The 25,247-nt window shown below is 33.8% G+C and overlaps 1 protein-coding gene across 1 annotated transcript; it reads left to right on the plus strand.

Annotated features, from left to right (window-relative positions):
- The first annotated feature begins 12,706 nt into the window (after nt 1-12,706).
- Nucleotides 12,707-25,247, plus strand: LOC129004442 (uncharacterized). Its single transcript, XM_054433028.1, has 5 exons — nt 12,707-12,835; nt 15,321-15,369; nt 22,850-23,307; nt 23,782-23,815; nt 24,659-25,247. Exons 1-5 carry the CDS (start codon nt 12,797-12,799, stop codon nt 25,207-25,209), a joined length of 1,131 nt encoding a protein of 376 aa, XP_054289003.1. The 5' UTR covers nt 12,707-12,796; the 3' UTR covers nt 25,210-25,247.

Here is a 25,247-nt window from a genome sequence, read left to right on the forward strand (position 1 = left end):
CAGCGTTGTTGTACAAAATTAATTTTTACTGTGAAAACTATAAAATTAACTGTACATTTCCAAATTCCATGTCATTTTTGTAGAGAATAAGTAAAGTGTTGCAGTTTGGATGTATTTAAATATTTAGATAAACTTTGGCAAATTTATTTATTTCATATGATCTTATCAACATTTAACTAAAATCACACTGTAATCCCTTAGGGTACGTCCACAATGCACGCTGGTTTTCTGAGTCAGACTGTCGGCGCCGATGAAGTCAGACTCGGCGCGCTTATCATCCCATGCTAGTAAACGTAAGCGGCCATAGTGCACCTGCGCGCCGATTTTCTGCGCGCAGGTAGTCTGACTCAGATTTTTACCGGAATGAATTATTCATTCTGGTTTCAGACAACCTGCTTATATCTGACTGTTGATTTTTGTTTTTGTATTGAGTGTATAAGTTTTTCATTACATTAACCATGGATATCGACAAATTGCTATCAAACGTTCAACACGTTCCAGCAAATTGCAATAAGCGCATCAAAGTGCATAATTTTTAACAAATATAGTAACATTGTAACTTAAATTTATCTGCTGATTGAATTAAATTGTTTGTAATATTGAATTTTTACAAAATAAGTAATTTAACTTACGGAAATAAATTTAGTTACTTCAACGGGACATGCTATTTCAAGGTTTTGTGATATTTTCCCCAGTTTTTGGCAAGCTTGTGCTCATTTTTAAGAAGGTGTTCAATCTCATTCTTAAATATTAAAAAAAAATTGTCGTCAGCAAGAAGTTAATAATATGTATAAAATATGTATTTATATGTATATGTATGTATCAATGTAAAGTATCCATTAAATAGGTCTCAACACAGACAGGTCCGGCTGACAACCTGCTTGCATTATGGCCACCTCATCTGAGTCAGACACTCGGCACCGAAAATCTGAATCTGACTTCCTGCTTATACCAGCGTGCATTGTGGACGTACCCTATACCAGCGTGCATTGTGGACGTACCCTTACCTGTAATAGCAAAACTTGTGCTTACTGAGCCTAATGTAATTTAAATTGGGAATGAATCTGACATGATTAAGAAAATATATTATTGCAAATCCAATCAGGCCAATGGAAACTTGCTTATTTGGCAGGTTTGTTGTGACGGGGGCTATTTTTCTATTCTGAGCTCGTGAAACGATTTATATAACCAATAATAAATACAGCTATTCAATGTTCAGTGCTAAAAACTGATGAATTACCTAAGATTCAAGTTTTCTGTGTAAGAAGTCCCCGATCCACCAACCTTGCACTTTCCCCTAGATAGTTCTGCAGTGACTTGGAAAATGAGCTGCAGCTGAAATTGATGTGTAAGAATAATATAAAAATTTTTATTTATTTGTTTGCAATGAAACATTCTAGGTGAAGCTGACGGGCGTCCACGCCAGGCCCATGCCGCTACAGTCGTGATGTTCAGTGGCAGTGGACGGCTGCCATCGCTGAACCTTGTGTGATGGATACAATTCAAAGTTAAAACACCACTAACTTTCATTGCTTTTTCCGGCTGAATGGAAATGAGAAGTATTGAGTTGAAAGCTCTCGTGTTCCATGAAATTGTAACCGGGAGTTTTTAATCAAACGGCAAGAAACGTATAAGTGAAACTAGCGTTACTCAACTGATAAAGTAACATAACAAGCCTTTCTGGGATTAAAGGTTGGACTTCATGAGTGCAACTTGTGATGACATTCAAATTTAATAAATAAGTTAGCAATCTTGTATGTGAAGCTATTTTGAAATAAGAAATGTGCTTTTAGTTTGTACGACTTGGTTATTTCTTGGTGTCTACGGCCGGGACACCAAAATAAATATTCACCACATCAAACATCATTGGTGGCATATTTTACTGTATAAAGCACAATTATAAAAACTAGATAGGTATGTTAAAATAACTTTATTAAAAATGTGGCTAGATTTTCGAGTACACTTTATATAGCAATGTATACTAAAAGTACGAGTGGAAACTTCCAATCAAATGTGTGTGTCAAAAGCCCCCTGCCAAGAATGTAAGGAATTGCAATATTGCGACTTTGTGGTGGAGTAAGACTTTTATTAATGTATAACAATCTTCTTGGAAGCTACAGTTTTCAAAACCAAATTGTATTCGATAAGTTGTGGAGTGTATAAAACATAAATAATAGTATATTCAAGGGATAATTTAAATTCATTTCATAAATTATAACTAAACATTTATTGTTAAATAGATGTGTTAATTTCATTTAATACATTTAGGATACCTATTAATTTTACTGAATTAACATACACTGATAATTCTTCTAAAAGCTTCTAAATTTCTCATATAAGACTTAATACACCCACAGCTTAAGCCCTGTTGATTATAATGATACTATCAATCAGTTCTATTCTATCAATTTTTCAATCAATCAATCAATCAATTCTTTCTTTTGGATTATCAATTATCAATTATCAATTATTAATTATTTAAGATGGGGACGACACAATGTGCGTATTTTAACCCAAATATGAGTGTAGGATGAGTGGCGCGATCTTGTAGTCTTGTTAGTGACTAAGGCCGACATGTTCCTGATACACAGCTGTTAATTAATAGCCCATACAGCTAATGGCAACTAAGGGACCTACAGTTTTTTTTATTGTGGAATCCGAACCACATTATTTCCTCGTAATTAACGAATTGGTCTAATTATTAGGATAGTACTGCGGATAGTCGTAGTACTCACTAGTGCGGACGTTAATCCACACCAGGTAGCATCGCATCCACAGTGCGTCCCTATAGTTATCCAAAATTCGTGACCTCCTAGTAGCTGGATACAGGACGACGCCACCCGTCCCAATAACATTTGTAACAATTTAATGTGTTTGAGAAAAATCCGTCAATTAATTATCCCTTAAAAAGCTTAAAGTAGGCCTACAGTATTTGATTGAATGTAATTATGTGGTGAACTAGTAATTTCTTTAGTTATTTCTGTAACTAGTGCGCGAAGTGGCACTTTGACACGAGAGAAATTACGCAAGAGCCGCCGGCGAGTGTGGAAAGTTTCTCTGGTGCAGATGGTACTTTGCGCTCCCGTTAAACATAATATTTTTCCTACAGTTACAATTAATTTATTAATCATATAAATAATTAGTTTTTCAAACACTTAACAACACGTTTTAGGTTAGGTTAATCCATGCGTTGGACGAAAATAGAATGTCAACACGAAATAACAGGTTAAGTCGTAGCACGAGAGTTTTCAACTTATTTTCACGCGTACACGTATTACGTGCAGTGTAAGCACACTGTTTTGCGTTGTTAGGTTGGAATACTGGAGTGCGGCAAAAGTAAGTAAATGCGACAATTGGCTACCTACTTTGTGAGCTATAACCAGTCCAAGGGATGCCACTTTTTCAGATAACTATAGAACAAAAGCCATTTTTTATATTTGAATCAATTAAATGAATTACAGCTTTCATTTGCACACAATATTTTAATAAGCATGAACGAAGTAAAGTGTAATGGTGCTATTATGACACAAAAGACTTAAGAGTCGGCACCAATAGCTTCAAGGCTTTTCAAAGGAAAATGGTGGGGCATTTTAAAAGCATCCTTTGTGCATTGTGGTATAAGTATCGTGGTTAGACTTCAATAAATCTTTAAATATGAATTCCTTCACATTGCAATTGTTCAAACAACACTGGGTTAATTATATTCTGTACTTGGTTCTAAGTGTTTACTGAGAATTGAACGTGTAATCTTTTGACGTTGTGAAAATGAATTAACAAATGTAGGCCTACCTATATTTTTTGTAAGTTTCCAAATTTTAAGGGGGGTAAAAACGTACTGCGAATAAATGAACATCAGAACTTACCTTTTTAACCACAATAGCCTACTCCTAGGCCTATGTGTTGGCCATAGCTTGGACTATGGGCCAAAGAAAGTAGGCCTATTTTTATTCACAGTGAAGTACACAAACACATCCACAACTACATATTTATTCATTTAATAGCACTTCGTTTCACATAATAAAGTTAAACCGGCCGATTTTACAGATATTTAACGCCACCGACGACATAGCCCCAAACTGGTGTGAATTCGATCAGCTGTTATCTAGTAGTACTAAAGTTCGCCACTTGAGCACGTAAGCGGGCAGGAACGAAGGATTTTACTAAAAGACAGGATTATTCGTTCATACGCCGTCTTCGAAGTAACTTCGTCGTTACATTCGCCCGTTACCAAATTGCACGATAATCGACAATTTGTTTACCGAAGGTTAGCTATATTAGTTAATCACATTGCTACGACTTACGTTTAAATTTCCGTTTAACATTCGCATTCCCGTTTCCAAATTCGATTTTCATTAACTAAATTTAATAACTTAAATTTCGCCAACTTGATTCTAAACCCGCCAGTTCCTGCCTGCCAGTGGCTAGCGGTGATTATCGTTTGGTTTGATTTAAATCAATTAGTTTCAAAATTACGATTTCTACGAATGATTATTACGTACGTTTATTCTAATTAATTCGCCGTTTAATGCCCCGAGACTTGACGTCTGAGTTCTAAACCCCGTCTTTGGCGGGCGAGAGAACCTAGTATTGGGAGTAGGCTGATTTGAACAATCAGCCACGAATATTAGTATTAAATTTATTTTAAACGTATCACGATAAATTCTCCGTCCAATTATATTAATTAGGCCCCGACGACTCTGTAGGAATTGTTTTTACCTTTTATTCGATATTATATTATTTACCAACGTCCTTAGCCAGATAGTTTACAGTTTAATACGAGTATTTATATCACATTGGCTTAAGATTGAATACTTGTCGGCCCAACAGAGTCATTCTAAAAGTTAGGCAAAATTTAACAAAACACGTACATCGAAGGTGAGGATGACATAGCTGCCACTGGCGTCTGCAGGATTTCCTGAGCGCTTCTAGAGCTCTGAGACTTCGATTAAATTTAAATAAATTGATCAGTCAAAGCCGCAACAACTTCGTATCGACCCCTGGATTTTTCTCGGCTCCTTCTGAGCACTCCGGGGAAGAAATTTGAGTGTGGCTGGTTCTAGGGGTAGGCCTAGCCTGACTTTGGTGAATACTAGTTTATTCCCCCCCTAGAATTTTGCGTCACATTTTTATGAATTGAGACATTTACAAGCTTAGAGCCAATTCCACTTACACAACCTTAAATAAACACCATTCTCTTTGGACAATTATATTAATTCCTCTTGCGAAACCACCTAAGAGTTTTGTTACTTCAGGGATCGTAACTTCTTTACTCATCCCTTGAAAAATACAAATTTTACGTTGGTAATTTATCAGTTTTAATATTTTTAGCGTGAACACTAATATATTGCAGCTGCTTATTGTATGTTTTTGGATAACCAGCAACCACTATTAGAAGAGGTTGGAAGCTTTAAAACTCCATACTACGAGAAAACGCTATCGTTAACTAATATTCAAGTAATTTCTCTGCAATTAAAATTGTAAGCATTAATATAGAAAGAATCGTTGGCCTCATCACCGTCTTTGGCAGGTTACTTGTAAATGTATACATAACAAGACAAAACAGCAAAATAACTTACCTCGTTTGGACTTACGAAGTCTCCCGATACGATTGTAAAATGCATTTTAATTGCAGGCTTCATTATAATATTCCTACAAAAAGAACTGAACACAATAGTATATTTCGTACCTAGGGCCGAAAATGAGGTTTTGCCGGCTCGAGATAGTTTTTAAGTTCGAGACGAAGTCGAGAACTTAAATCGATCGAGAGCTGCAAAACCATTTCGGTCCGTGGTTCGAACGCTATTTTTCACCACACTATTTCCTATTACCACTATTCACCACAATAATAATGCACACTGATAGCATTGACTATTGGATACAGAAGTTGTTGTATTAATAGTCAAAGCTGATAGTCAACACAGCTACAACTTTAAGGTTATGTGAAGAAGAAATTTGAGGAACCAGCAAAAATAAAAATAAATAGTTGCTAGGCAACAGTGACAATAACACAATTCTATTGCAATGCTATGGATTTTGATTGTGTATTTAAAATGCACTAGTTAACCGCCCGTGCTCTGCCACGGGAATATTTATCAGTAATAAAAGAAATAATAATTAATAAATACTGTTATCTTTGTATTTTATTTAGGTAGGGGCTGCTTAATTTTTACATGAAATAGAACTGATAGTTTGCCTGTATAAATTATGTTATGTTAATAAAACCGATATATTAGTAAAAAAAATGTTTTATATTAATTCGAATTTCATTTTGAAAAATAAATACAGTAATATACGAACTGCGCAATGCTGATAACCTAATAAGAAGCTACTTATGCTATGGAGATAATTTGTTCAAGTATATTCCTATATTCGTTTTAGCGAATTTCCCATATAGGGAATAAGCTATTACCGTAGTACTCATGGTAAGACCTGGACGCGGGACCAATTTTTTTTTCGTTTTGAGGTCCCTAGAGGCCAAAAACACCATCCGTTCAAATTCATATATATATATATTTATATATTTATATATATATATATATATATGTATGTCCGTCAGCACGATAACTCAAGCAAAAATGATCCGATTTTGATGAAATTTGGTACAAACGTGTAAACCTACGTTTATTCGAACGAGTTCGCGATCCAGCATGATCGGACCATGGGAACGGGTGTTTACCGGGGGTTTTATGGGGTAAAAATAGGTTTTTCCCATTTTTGACCCAAAAAACTTAAAATTTTGCAATTTATTTCCAAACCATTTTGTAGAACTTAAAAAAACAAATAATTTAGTATATTGAAGCAATATTGTGCGCCTAACGGTTACAGAGAAAATTCCAAAATATTGTAAATTTAAAATTCCCATGTTATTCTTATGGAGAATAAGTAAACTGTTGTAGTTTGCTTGTTTATGAACATATTTTGATCAAATTTGGAAAATGTTTTTATTTCTTACTAACTATTAACATTTTACAAAAAAAAAAAAATTTACCCTCCCTGATGCAGCAAACCTAAGTACTTGTTAAACTAATTCTATTTAAATCGGGAAAAAATGTTATATTTTTAAGTAGACATTTCAGTGTAAATCCAATCAGTCAAATGGAAATTCGCTTAGTCTGCAGGTTTGCTGCGGCGGGGGTATTTTTTATTACATTTGTTGTTATGTATAAAGATAGTCACTTACATGTAAATCACGCATCAGCAGTCGGCCGCATTTCACAAATCTTTGACCCATTTTGTGAGTAACAGCTGTGTTTTCGTCGTATATATATAAAGTTGGGCATACTTTGTTCAATGTTAGAGGGTATTAACGGTCCAATCCGATGGTATAAGGAGTCTCGGATCTTAAAATTATATAGGCCTAGACTACCACTACCAGAAAGATGATGATTCACGTGAGACTTAGAACTCACCATTTCAAATGCAGATTTGTATGATATTATATTATTCAAATAGTTTTTTTGTTTCTTTTGACCCTTAATACTTTTTTATAGTCGCTGTAGCTCCGTTGATAGGGTTTTCCATAAATTAAAAATGTTGATAAGGAGCTCATTTTACCTTCCCCTTGTAACAACATAAGGAGAATATATGTATTTCCTTGTTAGTCCGTTCTGACTCGAAATTCATAGATTTGCAGTAGGACAAATCCAATTTAACGACCCCAATTCAAAAGAGTTGGTTTTTTTTTGTAAGGACTTCCAGAGGACATTTGACACCATCACTGCTCTTTACCTTTTCAGTTTGATGGTTCTCTACGTGTTTTTTCGTTCTGTATGTCTCTTTACGCCCGGTTAATGATTACCTTTTCATTTTCTTTTTGTACTTTTCACACCCTGGGGTTAATGATAAAGTTTTATAACGCTATAATGACCCAAATCAACATTGCCATTAAACATCAAGTCACATCTTCGCCACAACTGAAATCGTAAGTCACAGTTTCTCAAGCAACTTTCATGTGTACTCGAAAAAATAAATACTTAGGGTATAGTTCCCTGATAAATTGTAAATTGTTTCACGTAACCCAGCGTACTCGCCATCTCTTGAAGGTAAAATTTGGTACTTCTGAACGTCAAACACTGATCTTGATTAAGATTAATCACTTACGATAAAATATTTGTATGTTCCCCACTCATTAGCAATTACCACTAATTAGCACTTATTTGGCAATTATAAGTTTCCATCCCTTACTATGGGTATTATTTCACATTCCATACTCAAACTTAAGCTCAATTACCACTTTCCTTCAGGTCACTTAGCTGGAAAACTAAAACATGTCAAAAATACAAATTTTACACCAAAACGTATAAATAATGTTCAAATACGTTAATAAATTATACATTGGGGTATAAAAAGTTATCAAATAAACTTGTCCTTGATCAGAAACTCCAAGATTAATAATTTCATACTCAAAGTGAGGTTATAAAAATAATAACCAATGTCTGACAAACATTAAACAGCTGATGAATAATTTATAAACTTTGTAGTATATTCTTCAATAAGAATTGTATTGACTCAACCTTTGAAGGGCTGTAGGTCTTAACCCTTAGAATAAACGTGAATTCTAATGAAGTTCGGCAAATCTATGCATTATCCCCTTTAATTTGACACATAGATCTTGTGGATCGGTCCAGTAATTACTGAGAAAACAGTGTTACAACTGTGTATTAAATTTATAGATTCATGTTTTAAGTAAATAAGCGGACAGCTGATTTTGCGGCCTATAAAAACCTGCTCGGTCCCCAAGTTACGATGACAGCTGGCATGGCCAGCAAAACGTAACTTTCAGCCACCAATTAACGTATGTAATACAGCCAAGAACATCATAGTGTGGTGAAAACAAAAGTAACATTTACAACCTTAGCAGGAAAAGCAGCACAACAGCTGTACGCCAAATACAAATGAACATAGAAAATAGAAAGGCATCAAAATGAAGAAGACTGGTCAGTATGTTCAATAAGTTACAATTTTGTCCGCAAGATGAGCCACGGAGCTTGTTGAGTGTGAGACGAAAGTGAATTTATTTTATTAAAAGTTCGTTTTAGCTTGAAGGACCAGTCCCGTAGCACAAATTTAGTGGGATAAATAATTATTGATTTTTGTATCGATCCTGAAATAACAAAATACCTGAAGGTTACTATCCTGTCGTAGAAAATCGCGAAGGCGAACCCAAGTTTGAGAACACACAACGTCCACACATATGTTTTCTTTCTTGATGTCACAACGTACGTATTGCACTTCAGTTTGTGACCAGACACGGTAGACTGTTTGTGGACCGACCCGCACTTGGCACTGACTTTAATAGTATTTGTCGATCGTTAGGCTTTTTACAATGTTTGACATATAAAATAACAAAATAAAAACTGCGACAAAACTTGCTTCTAAAATTATACACAGTGATATCATGGGGTATAAACTGATTATATGATTAATTAAAGAATAAGAGGATGTCGGCACGAAACCTTTTAGCTGGCCAAGATCCTGTTGTTGACTGCCATGTTTGAATAGACTGAGGGGTTTCCCGGTGGTCAGCTGGCCGATAAGAGAAGAATGAAGCAATGAAGTCAAGGACTTTGCTTCTTTGAAATGAATGTTGGCAGGTTGGGTTTGAATATTGAAAAATAAACTAAATATTTCCTTCACATTTAAGAATGTTATTATGTTCGATGAATAGTTCCACTGAAGTTCATTAGAAATGTGTATGTAACACTATTTACAAGTTTGTGACGACATGGAGGTAGGACGCCATTCGTGTTCAAGGATCTCACCACATGCACTTATGTCTTCGTACGTACCGACATCTCCGAGGGTACATTCGATCCTACTCAGGTCCTTACCTCGTCATTAAAAGATCTGACAAGACTGCAGTTATTCGGATGCGAGGCAATGACGTAACCATTTCAATGGATCGACTTAAGCCAGTCTATTCCTTACAACTCGACCACGATGATACCAGCGTTTCCAGAGACAACAACACTACTACTCCTCCCTTTTGTCATACTGACATTCAACAAGGCAACTCGACACCAAAACCTATTCTGAGATCTACACCATTAACTACGTGCTCTGGGAGGCAAGTTCATTTTCCAGAACGGTTCCAGAGTTGATTTATTTGAATCTTCGTGTTTGCTTCTTCACAGCTCAACCACTGGCAGGGGGTACTGTAGTGACTCCCTACTACTTACCTGTACAATAGTTTTATTTAACATGATTGTGTTATTTATGATTTACTTTTCATTCAATTAGTTATTGTTCACTTGACTTACTTAAAAAATACACGCATTTTTATCACCTCTTGAATTTGTGAGTTTATATCTTCAACTTTAAATATCGTGTGTTTATGCATATTATGCAATAACGTATTCATTATGCATTGATACAATTGAATTTGAGGTAAGAAAACCGAAAAAATACTACATGTTTTTACAAGTAGTTTTGGTCAAATTAGCTAGCTATAAGGTAAACGCACCAGTAGCTGACAGTATAAGAAACTATACGCACTTAATAATCCGTGGTTTTGAATAAATAGGAACTAAAGAGATATTACGGATTTTATGTGATTCTAAATTTAGTGTAGTTTTCAAATTTGTCATACAAAAAGGGTTTTTTAAATATATTTTATAACATTTTTAAACTTAATTCAACCTTTGTACGTGTTCCAGTGGCTGACAGTGAAAAAAGTGCTTGTACCAGTAGCTGACTGTCAGTTGTCCCAGTAGCTGACACTGGAACTTAAATGTACTAGCTGCTAAACCTAAAGGTTTTATAATTTATAAGACGAATAAAATCTAACTTAATAATTAAATTATAAAATCACATAAAACGTTATTAAGAAAATTTATTTTACATATTTTAAAATAAATGATATTTACATTAAAATATATATACAGGGTGACAAAAAAGTCTGGAAACGGCTTGATATCTTTTTAACTAAATTCGTTTGAAAATTCAAACTTTTCACATCAACTTATATGTATGATAACTACTTTTTGCAAGCATTACCATTTTTTGACCTCTACCAGGGGACGACCCATGAGGAGTAGGTACATAATCTTTAGTGTAAGCATAGGTTCATATGCACATCATTTTAAAGGTCTGGTCCAGTGGAGTTCATTGCCGGAAACCGCGTCAAAAAAGGTTCATCCGTTACAAAATGGCGGCTGTCCAAAGTTCTTGCGGAATATACCTGCAGAGGCCTTAGTATTGGTAAATACTAATATTCAACATTATCCGGGAAATCTGAAATTCGGTTAAATTTGTTTTGAAGATTTTATAATATTAATCTATGAGCTAGTTGACTTTAAAATACAGTTTCAGCTCTCAAGCTAATGTTTAATACGAGTATTTACCAATATACCAGTATGCCTGTGCGGGTATATTCCGCAAGAACTTTGGACAGCCGCCATTTTGTAACGGATGAACCTTTTTTGACGCGGTTTCCGGCAATGAACTCCACTGGACCAGACCTTTAAAATGATGTGCATATGAACCTATGCTTACCCTAAAGATTATGTACCTACTCCTCGTGGGCCGTCCCCTGGTAGAGGTAAAAAAATGATAATGCTTGGAAAAAGTAGTTTTTACACATGTAAGTTGATGTGAAAGGTTTGAATTTTCTAACGGATTTATTTAAAAAGATATTAAACCGTTTCCAGACTTGTTTGTCACCCTGTATATATTTTATATATATTTTAAAAAAATATACATTTTTTAAGATAATTTGGCTTATAAATTAAAAAATTAAAATCATTTTATAAAAATGTGAGATCACATAAATTATAAATAGCATGCAAATTTCGATGTGTGAAACCAATTTAATATTGTGCAAGTAGCAAATATCCCCTGTCAGCTATTGGAACTTGTATGGCTTTTGTGTACCAAAGCCTGACATTGATATAATTTTAAATCCAAAACCCCTAACGCCCCAATTTTTTCATGAAATTGTCAACAAAGGTATAATTGATAAAAATAATGAGCCTAATCATTAATACTATTTAAGAAATTTAGCGAAATGACAAAAAACCAAACTAACTTTCTTAACAATTTCATTAAGGGAATCGACTAAATGTGATGTGTACGGACAGGGTCGCTTTCAAACCACCACCATTCCGCAAGTATGGGCTAAATTTAAATGATTTTTTTGTAAACAAATCAAGAATAAACATATGTTCTTCTAACAATGCAATCATGTGTAAATATTTTTAAGAGGCCACATTATAATGTTAAGAAACTCAAACTGTCAGCTTCTGGAGCACTGTCAGCTACTGGTGCATTTACCTTAACTCTGTTCTAGTTTGATTGTTTATGGATACATTTTGATCAAATTTGGCAAATTTATTTATTTAATTCTATACCATTAACATTTGATGAAAAACATTTTTCCTCCCCCGTCGCAGCTAACCTAATTTCTCTTTAAACCTGATGTTATTTAATGTTATTTAATGGGTCAGTAAATGAGAAATTTGTTTAGTCCACTGGTTTGCTGTGGCGGGAGTGTAAGTGGCTTAAAAAAAATTATAATGAAAAATTGTTGTGATAAATACATTTTTGGTGGTGTCAAATGTTAGCGGGACTCAACGTTTTACATCGAGTGGTTTGCGTTAAAGTGTAATTAATGTCATGACATACATAGAAACTGTATGAGTTATTACTGCAAATGGTGCAAGTCATGCGTTACTTAGTGAGACTATGATACTTATGGACAATTAATGACAATTTATCTCTGACTAAGTTTGACAGCGAAAAAACATCTACATCTAGATCCAGTGCCCCACTTAGATAGGTTGGCCCACATTTATTTGCGATGGGCCGAATATTGACTGTGGCTCTTGGATCATTGTTGGTAAGTTTTTATTTATACTATCTGTATCCCCTTTGCTTTACTTCTAATACTTTACCAGTTATTAGTTATTTACAAGTACATAATGATATCAATTATTATGGTGTTGTGTGTGAAATGATATTTAATATTTACTTAAATCCAGAAAGAACTTCTCACAAGATAACTTCCAGTTAGTAAATAGTTTGTTTTGTTGCTTATATAGCTTTGATTTGTAATTGGGTATGATCAAGGCCCCACTAGAAAAACAGCCCACATATCTTGATATTTACACCAATATTGACTTTTCGTTTTCTTGCGAAATTCCATGTACAGTATAAGAAAGCCATATAATATGCACGTAACCCGTTTTTTTATTCAAACAATGGCAATTATTCGAAAAAGAACTACATTATAAACAAATAAATAAACAAAATACTAAACAAACCTCATGTCTAAAATTAAAAACACATTTTAATCTTATCGATTGTCTGCAATGAATTATGTTAAATTTAAGTGATCCGTTTTGATACCAACAGAATCTGCTTAATTTAAAAATTCAACCTACTTATTCCTTTGTTCAATCAAATAGTCAGAATCGCGTTAATTTAATGTAACTATAAAAACACCATATGGGTATTCAATTTAAGTGAGACTTTTTCATTCTATTTGGCCATACTCTGCACAGCAACCATTTTTATCTACACAAAAGGGTAATTTTCGGGTCTGACTTAGGGGAGGTACAAATGAGGCATTTAGTTCAAAATTCATCCGTGAGCAGCGCTGTAGTAGAGAGCACTTTGGCAATGAAGGTTTACTAGTCGCAAAAATAGTTCTGTTCATAAAATAAAATTATAAATGCCTCAAATTAATTTTACTATTTTTTAATTATAAAATTAAACTATCATAACCTAACCGAACTAACCAAACTTGCTGATAAAGAAATAATATAACAAAAGTTTAGTAATCGGAAAAATAATTCTTTTTATTAAATAAAACTAGAAATTGTTTAATTAAAATTTTATAATGACTTAATAATAAAATTAAACTGTAATAACCAAACCTAACCAACCAAACTTGCTGATAATAAAAAAACTTGGACAAATAGTTAATGCTACCAGCAGGATTCGAACCCGGAACCTATAGTATATCAGCCCGGCTCGCTAACCAATAGACCACCGAGGCCGATGGCCGTTAAACGTTTTGTTACGGTAATGGTGTTCCCTCAGCTAATAAGAAGCCCTCAGCTGTCGTAGCCTCTTCTATACCTCCCCTGAGTAAATACCGTAATTTTCAAACGATATCCGTGCCAAATATGTTGCCACCATAGTTTGGTTTTAAATTGTGAAATATCTAAAGTGGATGGGAACCTATAGTCACTTATCGATACGGTAATGTCAGTACATTGATATACATAGTAATATTATGTTCAGTGAGTAAGGTTTTATTAACTAATGCCCATTATACCAATTATACTGATAGGGATCGATGTTCTCTACATCGCTCTACGAAAGATAATGTTACGTTTTTTACTGAATCAAAGTACCGAGGTAAAATATCAAAATAATTTGAAATTACTCAAACTAAAATTATATATTTAATCTATGCTATAAGATTTAAAAAGTAAGAGAGCTGAGTATTTTAAATTGTTAGTGGTAGCACTGGCTGATAAAATAATTCGAAGTAGGTTTGCCCGTTAAGTTTTACTGGAAATGTGGACTTGAAGTGAAGTGGCTCCAGTAGAAAGTGTAAGTAATCTTAAATTGTATTATAGGAATATCACAGAGAACTTTATGTATGTAGATGTTGTTCGAGTTTTATTTGGATTGTAAAGTAAAGTATTAATTTTAAATCATTCAGTGTTGTTTTACCAAGTGCAGTAAATATGTAAAGTTTCAGACAAACCTGAAATATTGTTCTTGAAAAGTACATTTTCACAATAGTTTGTAAGGATCTTCAATCCACTTTTATTTATTATACATTTTTAAGAATGGACATTATTAGTGGTGTTTGATGTTTTCAGACAGAGATCTGATAGTGATTTCACTTATTTTATGCCAGAGTTCAGTTAAACCAAGTAATTTAGAGTGAGACCCACCCATTATATTATTTTTTGTGAAGGGCTTATGATTAATAAAATTATTTTATTTGTACATAATTGATATGTATATTTATTGATTTTGGAAATATTAGGAAGAATATAGACTACTCCAAATCTTGCATTATTAATTTTTCACACTACTTCCACCCTAGCTTATTAAGATTAATTCCCTAAATTAAGTGTATTCCCTAGTTGGCATGTAATAAAGGGGACAAATTTCAGGAAGCTGCGTTTCACGTTGCTCAACACTTGGGCAGCGTCAGCCTATCTCATTACGTCAGAATCTACTATATTCGTGATCACCGTTCTCTTTCCCAACATAGATTTCTTAGGGCAAAGCTTTTTTTGGGGGAGATAGGTTCTTGCGTTTGCACTGTTAAACGTTTAATATATGGTCTTTTGTTTCAGATCCTACAGACCTCAGTTCTCGTCTCTTCTGCAAAAGTTCAAGGCAACGGTATAACAGATTTTATAATTACTTTATTTTTAAGAAAAATATACTTGTAGGTGGAGAATAATATTATAAGTTAATAAGACAATAAAGATATAAAAAATTGTTTTTGCTTGTTTTTTTATATAAACAATTGCTGTACTAACCACACGGGAAATAAATAGCCTCTGTTTTAGGCTATGCCTACTAGATCTAGTCTACAACTTGCTTGACGCGATACACATTTCCACAAACAATAAACCACGCTCACGTCGCCGGCCCAAGTGTAGGCTAACTACGCGTCTGCCGTGGGAATAAATATAATACCTACTTTGTATGGTTGCCATTTCATTAAAAAGTATTAAAGTAAAGTATTAAAGTATATAATTAATGTATACATTTTGTTCATGGGTTACAATTTTAAAATTCCACTTTAGGCACTTTTCTTTCAATGTTGGGATCATAAAAAACTATAAATATGTGTCCGAAAAGTAATTTAAAAAATTAAAAACAGTCTGAATCCAATACATTTTACAAATTTTAGAAGTGGGTGTTTTTTGAAGGTGAAGGAATGAGATCAAATCTTTGCTAGTTCTTACCGTTTCGAGTTATAACCTTTTTAAAAAACGTATTTCTCTAAAAAAAAAGGGCGATTAAAGGGATTTTGTGGGGGGGGTTAATTTGAAAATGTAACTTTTTGGATTTTCTGGGTGGTTTGGGACTGAGACGGACCTCCACAACATGTTATAGATTCCTAGCTATTCTAGAAGTGGGTATAAATTTGTATACCTGTTAAGTGAGACAGTGAGCTTCACAAGTGGCTGGATCCCGTTGTATGTGTACGAGTGGTCTGATTCACCCTGCATAATATTGAATTATAATAAGTATAATCAAATATTATAATAAATGATAAGTATAAATAATAATACCGATTATATGTCATACTAGGATTGCTTTCATAGCAGTGAAAGCCAGTTGAGCGGAGCAATCATGTTTCATGGTTTTTAATAAAGAAATAAATAAAAAAAGATTATAGGTATAAAATAAAATACAAATGTTCTCACACTCTGCACTGCTAGCCTTTACTACTTCTTTCGCCACTTCCTACATCGTGAACCTGTTTCGCTCCCTACCCATAGTTTTTGAGTATTTCTGATACATTAATCTAACTGCCACAAAGGGTTCCCACACTCAGCACCTTTAGCCTTTACTACTTCCTTCACCACTTCCTACGCCGTGGACCTGTTTCCCTCCCTTCCTAGAGCATTTTAAGATTGCAGATACATTAATCTTACTGCCACAGACGGTTCCCACACACTACACTGCTGGCCTTTACTACTTCCTTCATCGCTTCCTAAGTAGTGGACCTATTCTCTTCTATCCCATAGTTTTTTTTAGTATTTTAGATACTTTAATTTAACTGCCCCAAAGTATTCCCACACTCCGCACTGTTAGCTTTTACTACTTCCTTCACCACTTCCTACGTCGTGGACCTGCTTATCTTCCTTCCTATAGTTTTTATTTTAGATACGTTAATTTAACTGCCCCAAAGTATTCCCACACTCCGCACTGTTAGCTTTTACTACTTCCTTCACCACTTCCTACGTCGTGGACCTCTTTCCCTCCCTTCCCATAGGATTTTAATGTTTAAGATACATTAATCTAACCGTCCCAAACCATTCCTATACTCTGCACTGCTAGCCTTTACTACTTCCTTATTCACCAATGAGGTCTTACGTCGTGGACCTGTTTCCCTTCCTTCCCATCGCATTTTAGGATTGCAGATACATTAATCTAACCACCACCGACAGTTCCCACACTCCAGACTGTTAGCTAACATAACTACTTCCTTCATTACTTCCTACGTCTTGGACCTGTTTCCCTCCCTTCCCATAGCATTTTAATATTGGAGATACATTAATCTAAGTGCCACAGACGGTTCCCACATAACACACTGCTGGCCTTTTCTACTCCCTTCATCGCTTCCTACGTTGTGAACTTGTTTCCCCCCTTCCAATAGCATTTTAGTATTTTATATACAATGATCTAACTGCCACAAACGTTTCCCACACTCCGCACTTCTCGCTATTAGGCCTACTACTTCCTACGTCGTGGACCTGTTCAAGTTTGCCATTTATGAGATGGAAACATGAAGGTGATTCACCGACGATTTGTTTAAGATAAAATGTTATTTGTTATATAACCTCATTTAGCTACGTAAATCAAATCTGTTAATGTACCTAAGAAAGTATGTTTTATCTATGACTGTACCTATTCGATCAGTGGTCGTTTCCAAATTGCGACTTAAATGTAAATCCAAGACTTTCTCTGCATTATTTGATCCGTCGTCATTATCCAAATTTTTTCCTTTTTACTGCGTTAAGGTCGTAGCTTGATTTAAACATGTAATATGATTCTTTGTTTTGTTTACATTTACCTTGTTATTTTGTAACCATCATGGCAACCCATAAGACCAATGTTAAAATTTAAAAACTTAGAGTTACTTTCAAACTATATAAGCATTATAAAAAATTAAAATTGGTTACGTCCAAACCATCCAAACATTTGACAACGCAACCTTGGTAAGTTTTGCTAAAATGTATTTAGCCGTTATTGAGATCTATATCTATAATATTAAAACGAAACAGTGTTTTTTTATTTCACCATTCTGAATCAACCACTCGACGGATTTTCATGATTTTTGTGTTGAAAGAAAGATAATTTTGAAAACTAGGGAATGTCGAAGCCATAATTTTAGTTTAGGGTCCCAGTTTTTTAGAAATTAAGTTTTAATTTTTAAAAAGTCTAGCAGCCGACGCTAAGATTCTAAACTAGCTTTTGTCATAAAATAATGTGCTTAACATAACAGCTGTAAACATTCAGCTTTTGTGTCACTAATTCAGCATTTGGATAAAAATGTAAAGACATACTTAATGTTGACTTATTTATACTATGTGTAATGCTAATCATTGGTACGTTCAATTCTTCTGTAAGAGTATGACAGATTAATTGAATATACATAGTAAAATACTAGGATGTTCAAATTATTTTTTAAAGCAATATTTGTAACCTTCGATTTGTTTTAGAGCAATATAATTTGTTTTAACTAACAGCTGGTTAAATATAAACTATGGAACTATTAGGTTATTTTATTTACTCTTAGTTTGTCATTGATTATAGGAAATAAGTAAGATTAGTAGAGATAATTAGACCACAGTTTAAAATAGTTTAGACCAAAATTAATTAAACCACAGTACAAATCGAGGCTCTGTACACGAGTCTTAATAAAAAAGGATAGATGCAAATTATTTTACTGCTATACTTTTCAAGGAAAGATTAGAAAAATAACAATGTTTACAATGTTTAAATTCTTCATGGTAGCTTTTTGTTTACAATTAATGTTTGGCTGCTTTAACTTTGTTTGGATTAGGCCCGGAAATATTGATGTCATAAAAAGAAGATCAAGAATAATCAGGAATCACGATTTTAAATTACGACCACAACCTCAGCCGGGTTTTATACAAAGATAAACAGATGGATGACATAGATTGAACACAACGTCAAAATTGACCTAGGATACTGCAATTAGACAAACCATCCTTTTATGAAATCGTGTTCAGTTGTGGTTACGTTTGGGGGTGCCTATATCAGCGCCCCCAAACGTGAAAATATCACTTTTATTTTAACTATGAATATATTGTAGTTTAAATTAACTAATATGGGAAATTATACGATGTACATTTATTCAATTAAATATCAAGGATAGAACTGATATACGGTATGGATAATAAACATTGACAATTACGTCATTAGCTTTACTAGCGTGTTTACTTTTTACTCCTGCTACATGTGACAAGTTTTTTTTTCAAGTGAATGTTATTTGAACCAAACAGCTGTTTCAAAACAAACTGTTATTGTTTTTACTTTTCTTTGTTTACACTTATTAATTTTGCAATTCGATTACTTTTGATGTTAGGACACCAAAGTTAAATTATGTGTACTGTGAATTGTATTGGATATTATCGTTTTATTTTAGGTAGTTTCATTCAGACCTACTGGAAATTGTGTATAGTAGTTGTATTGTGGTGATAATAAATATGGAAGAGGCAGGTACCTATGCTATTTTTTTTTTGTCGAGACGCAATCTATCCCTTTTTTGGGTAAAAGATTAAGAAGGAGTAAGTAAGTAAGTAATCATGGAAGGTGGTATCGTTGACTAGGTCTATACACTTCTCAATTGACTATTACTCTCTCTACTGTAGGCCTACTTATAATCAGTGTGCGTCCGTGCGAATCGGCTGCAAATCTCACTTCAACGATTTTCAAATCGTAAAAATTGCAGAATCGCTGTTTTATTGTAAAATTATCGGATTTAAAATGCATATCGTATAGGCCTATGATGGAATAAAAAAATATTTGGTCACACAACATTTTGTTTACAAGATGATTTTTCACATTAAAACTGCAAGAAACTTTGTCTTTATGTGTAAACTAGCTGATCTGAATTGTACACGGTTTTAACTGGACTACTGAATTCCCGTACGTAGGACGGGCTAACACCTCGTTAAGTGTTATAATGATTGCATTGAAGTTTATCCCAAAGAACTTCGCTTCGCTCCGCTCAAAAATATGTTCAGCCGTTATTGAGATTAAGTGTTACAAAGATTGCATTGAAGATGATGCTAAAGAGCTTCGCTTCGCTCCGCTCAATTAATTGTTCTCAATCGTAGTGTTTTTGAGGTAAAGGACTAAAGGAGGATGGGTTTTAAACTTAAAATACGCGTATTATTGTAATGGATCAATACACGTTCAAACTTTGACATCAGTCAGTATAAAATACAAGATGTACCCAAATTTTGCACCGACCTTTAAGGTATCATTCGTCAACAAAAGAAAAACTAAAATATCACGTTAATACTCCCAAAACTCAAAAGTACAACCACCATTTATTTCCCGTTTTTCACAAAACCTTTTTAACGGTTTTTTAAAAAGAATTGAAGTTTGGTACAGAGATTATTAAAGTAAAGACCTATAAAACAAATTTTAAGTAATTTTAGTATTAAATTGGTGGATATTTCAAGTTATTTAACATGAAAAACATAAAAACTACATAGGTAAAAAAACTCATGTGGTATTGTGTTGTTTAAACAGTCCTGTTACAACTCTAACTATACCAAATAAGGGAGAAAATTCATTTTTGAGATACATTTTTGTCATTTGGTACGCAAGAATTACCATCTATATAAATAAAATTACAGTTTTGTCTGTAAATTGCGCAGAATCCCTGATTAATAACTTCGGGACTTGATTAACGAATTTAATTGTTCGTAAGTACTTTATACTCAATGGTACTATAATAGTTCATAACTGTAAACGTTGGTTTTTGGTACTGGTACTTTTCCTTAGAACCGGTGGTAGCAAGCAGCAAGAGTTATTTTTACCTACAAACACATCACTATTTACAACTTGGTTATCGTTGGTGTTGTGCCTTATTTCTTATTAAATTTAATTGATGTCTTAATGTATTAGTTTTGCGTTTTCTGTCTGGACTCCAAAATAGTTTATGCTATGGAAATGACATTAAGTGAAAAATTTGCTTAGCAAACCATCGTTTTAAAGCTTTGCCTTGTTATAAAATGAAATGAAATGAAATTAATTGCTTTATTGTCGTACCTTAACGTATCAATGTTTTGTGGTTTGTGAATTTATTTATTTATTTGCAAACGGATTTACACAAATCTTTCAGCTTAATTACACGTTGTGAATTGCTCATTATGACTAAATAGCCTATAGATAATAATAATGAGAGGAACATCAAAAGTAACATTAATAAGAATACAGTACATGCAAATACTTGGACGATGAAAGAACTAAGAGTAACGAGAAATAAATACATAGTTGAATTAATAATGAAAATATGTATACAATAAATGGATCATGAACCGACCTAGAAAACAATAAATAATAAAAATAACAATAACCATGATAAATAATTTTGTGAAAGCAATAAATAATATTAATGACAATAACAAAGATAAATATTTATAGTGATTAACTACCGGTATTGTTAATTATTACCAATCTATATCGTCTTTTGTATTTCGTTTCATAAATTATGCCGTAAAGATTAATATTATCCATAAAGATATCTATAAAGAATATTTCATAAAGATTAACCAAAGCAAATATAAGTTATCATTACAGACGGCATTATCACTACACGATAAGTAGGCCTAAATACGATTATCATAAAACTTTACGACACGATCAAAAAATTTCAAATACTAAATTTGTAGGCCTATGTACTTTGCTTTGGTTAAAGCGTAGCAAATTACCTAATTCAATTCTGTATTTTTGTGCGTATGTCTGTTGGTAACGCATTAATGTCCTTATTTCTCAGTGTTTCGTGGAAAAGACAAGAGCACTTTTGTTAAAGCAAATTTCAACCGGAGTTAAGTATGCTGTGGTGAGGTTGTGATAGTATTTTAACTACTTTTACCGGTGTAAAAAGGCCTACCTTAGGGCTATGCCTCATAAATCTATAAAGCAATTTTTTTTATCATTGGATATTGGGCTAATGGATATGGATATGGATATGGACTATCATGGACATATGGACTAACACGATCGGGTGATATTTAATCGTGATGCATTCGTTTTGGCTTGAAACTGTCAGATATTGTATTTGCGAAAGCTTATGTGTATTCCTATAATAGTTTTACCTGCATATCTGGAAAAATGCACACTAAATATGCAAACTAACTCCTGTTATGAATATAAGAAAGTTTCAGCTTAAGTTACTACAAGATCCTCGTACGTAGAACGGGCACACAACTAGTTATAACAATAAAAATTGTAAATTCAAAATCAATGCAGATGTTCAAATGACAAAAGACCGCATAATATTATGTTTCATACAGAGTATGTTAAAATGAGTGTTCCCCCTTAGTATATATATATTTTCTTAAATTTGATACTTGGCCACCATTTTGGAACTTAACACATTGAAAAAAAATTTATTTCTCAAAATCGAGGTCTTTGCATTGTCAATGAACCAATTAGTTATCAATTGACTACACAAAGCCGTCAAACGATAAAAATAGTTTGTGAATAAAGCGAAATGGCGCCTCACGAGTTTTAGAAACCTTTTGCATGATATATTTTAATTTGACTTTGATCCAGGATTAATAACAAGGAAATACAACTACCTACTTTAATATTCAATTCGATACGAAGTGCACGTTGGTTTCGGTACCACTGTTAACTTGAAAGTGTTTAAAATAATAATTTAACTAGCTTGTACTAGAATTTCTTTGTTTTCTACTAAAACCTTGTCTACGTACCTAATTAATCAGTTTATTTGTGTACAACAAGCTAACTCTCTTAAGGTAATGTCTAGTTTATTCTTTACAACTAGTGAGATTCTAAATGATTCCTTATCCTTGGTAAGTTAGAGATTTATTTGTTAATACTGTATCCCTAATACAGCCACGTATTTTTCTTTCAGTTGTGAAAACGAATGATCACAGGGGTGCAAAGCAAATCTTCACGTCGTGGATCACACCAGAGGATAAAGCCTCATCAAAAGACTTGGAAATAGAACTAGTACCAGGGAAGAAGCTACGTGTTGAGTGCGTAGAGTACAAGAGCGATGACGCCAGGGCGTTCATATACAGCCATGAAGGAGTCCTGATAGACACGTTGAATCTGTCCTCGCAATTGGACGCGCCATGCTCACAGGTGGAAAACTACATTCATGTGACCGACAACGATTTCACAAAGAACTCAGACGCAAGAAGGTTTAACGGGGTCTTTACATTTGACCTGACGATGACGTATCTAATCGCTGGGGCGAAGCCGGGGTGCGTTGAAAGTGAATACGATGTCACCAGCTACTATTTCATGGCACGCGTGGACAAAAAACGATACAAAAAGTTAAAGGAATGTCCAGAAAAGTTTGCGAGTGTAAGAATAATTATTGATAATACTAAAAATATGTAAAAATGTATGTTCATTTTGTGTTTATTATAATAATATTTACAAGTGGTGCCGACCATTTCGTTCGTGTTTCAAATAAAAGGATAACCCTAGATATTTGTTAAAAAGGTTTTACCAAAAAAATATTGATTGCATCAATTTTAATATTACAAAATACACAATGGCTTTGGCTTCTGTGCATGGATTCTTAACTTTTACCTTTTACTTTAGTCAATGTTTTTACTAACCTACATCTCAAAATCATTTTTTTAAGTTTCATTTGTTCGTTTGTATCCGAGCAGTATGTTTATTGTCTATGTACAAAATAAATACGCAAAATTAAATTAACTATAAAATAATATAAAACATTTATCCTGTAACGCCCTTTAAAACATCCCTTAGGACATTTTAATTTTAACCTTTGAATGAAAATTGTGATTTAAGTTTGACTGATGTTTTCAGGAAGTTGAAAAAGGGGCTGCAGCTGGAGGCATTGGTAAGTATTTAAAATGAAGATTTCAATACTTCTAGTCAAACTCTATAGTACAAAAGAAACCATTTTTTCTGGGGATAACTTATATACTACCATTGACTATACTCACCACCTAGTCATTGCAGATTGATATTTGACGAAGTTACCTTTAATAACATATCTGTTGTAGTTGTTTTTCTAGGCCACTTAATGCAAATCAAAATAAAAAGGTTACAATACCTGCAGACTGCTTATAGTGGTCCTCAATCATCCAACAGCATTACGCGTTGCGGTATTACTGTACCATCTTCAGATCCTATTTCACAAAATTTCAAGTCTTTCTACACATTATGTCACGTCACGCTTTTTAAAAACACAGTCACCAAACATTAAATCACGGATAAACTATTTACAGTAGGCCTACGAATTGAAAACGAGAGACAAAAAACCAACGCATGTATTTCAAGTGTCGAGACTCGGCCAGCTCGATCGCGGTGACCATAGTACGTTCTATCATTTTCATTCTGTGGTCCAACCTAGTCCTGCAGACCTAACCACGGCCTAGTCAGTTAGATGTTTCGCTCGTGTCTTCTATGTAGTCTTTGCTTAATGGCATCATTTCGAAAGGTCAGATTGTGTTAAATTTCAGTATTAGCATGGAATCTCTTGATGTAGCTAAAGCCTGCATTTAAAATTAACGCCTTAGGGATTTTTCTGAAAACAAATTACAATAAAGCAAAGTTTACCCATGTTATCGTTAGGATGTTGCAAACAACTCCTTCGAAAATATAGATTACTGTACAATATTCTTATTTACGATCATTTCAAATATTATTTTATTCTGATAGTTTGGTTTTTGTTTTATAGTAAACTTAGGACCAACGGGGAGCGTAAATATGATGCATTTCAACAAAGATGTTGCTCCTACCAGCCAACCCGAAAAAAAAGTTTTTGTGTTTGATACTAAAACCTTAAAAAATAAATCATTCAAGCTCATCTGCGAAGAATACACTCTCAACAATGAATTGCCGATGACAAAAAGAACGACCATGGCAACAGGATGGATCGTGTATGAGGTTGATGAAAATGTAGTTCTGGATAAGTTCCTTCTAGACTCTTGCGAGTCTGGAACTCAGGGAATAAACATAAACCTTGGATATGAAGGACCCAATAGGTATTTTAGAATTGTTTATAAAAGAACAGACGGAAAGTGTTTCGAAAAAGATATCATTCAAGAAAAATTTATGCGTTTGCACTACTACGATGAGGTTATGATTGAACGACATGGTCCTTATCCAGTCAGGTGTCCAAGGGCTTGGACCGGTGACGTAGGCTTAAACATTGGCGTAGCTTGGTGGAAATTACCATTCCACAAACCACTGCCGTACATGACGCCACAATCCAACGTCCAAGAATGAATCCAAGGTTTCGAGGTGAAATAAACCATTTTTAATGA

This window comes from Macrosteles quadrilineatus, unplaced genomic scaffold (genome assembly GCF_028750875.1).
Source record: "Macrosteles quadrilineatus isolate MER2022 unplaced genomic scaffold, UCM_ALF_1.0 Scaffold_9__3_contigs__length_116548681, whole genome shotgun sequence".
NCBI classification, from domain to species: domain Eukaryota; kingdom Metazoa; phylum Arthropoda; class Insecta; order Hemiptera; family Cicadellidae; genus Macrosteles; species Macrosteles quadrilineatus.

Coding starts and splice junctions, on each gene's coding strand:
- LOC129004442 (XM_054433028.1), top strand. CDS start 12,797: ATGGGCCGAATATTGACTGTGGCTCTTGGATCATTGTTG. Junction 15,370..22,849: donor TGCAAAAGTTCAAGGCAACG/GTATAACAGATT, acceptor TTTTTCTTTCAG/TTGTGAAAACGAATGATCAC. Junction 23,816..24,658: donor GGCTGCAGCTGGAGGCATTG/GTAAGTATTTAA, acceptor TTTGTTTTATAG/TAAACTTAGGACCAACGGGG.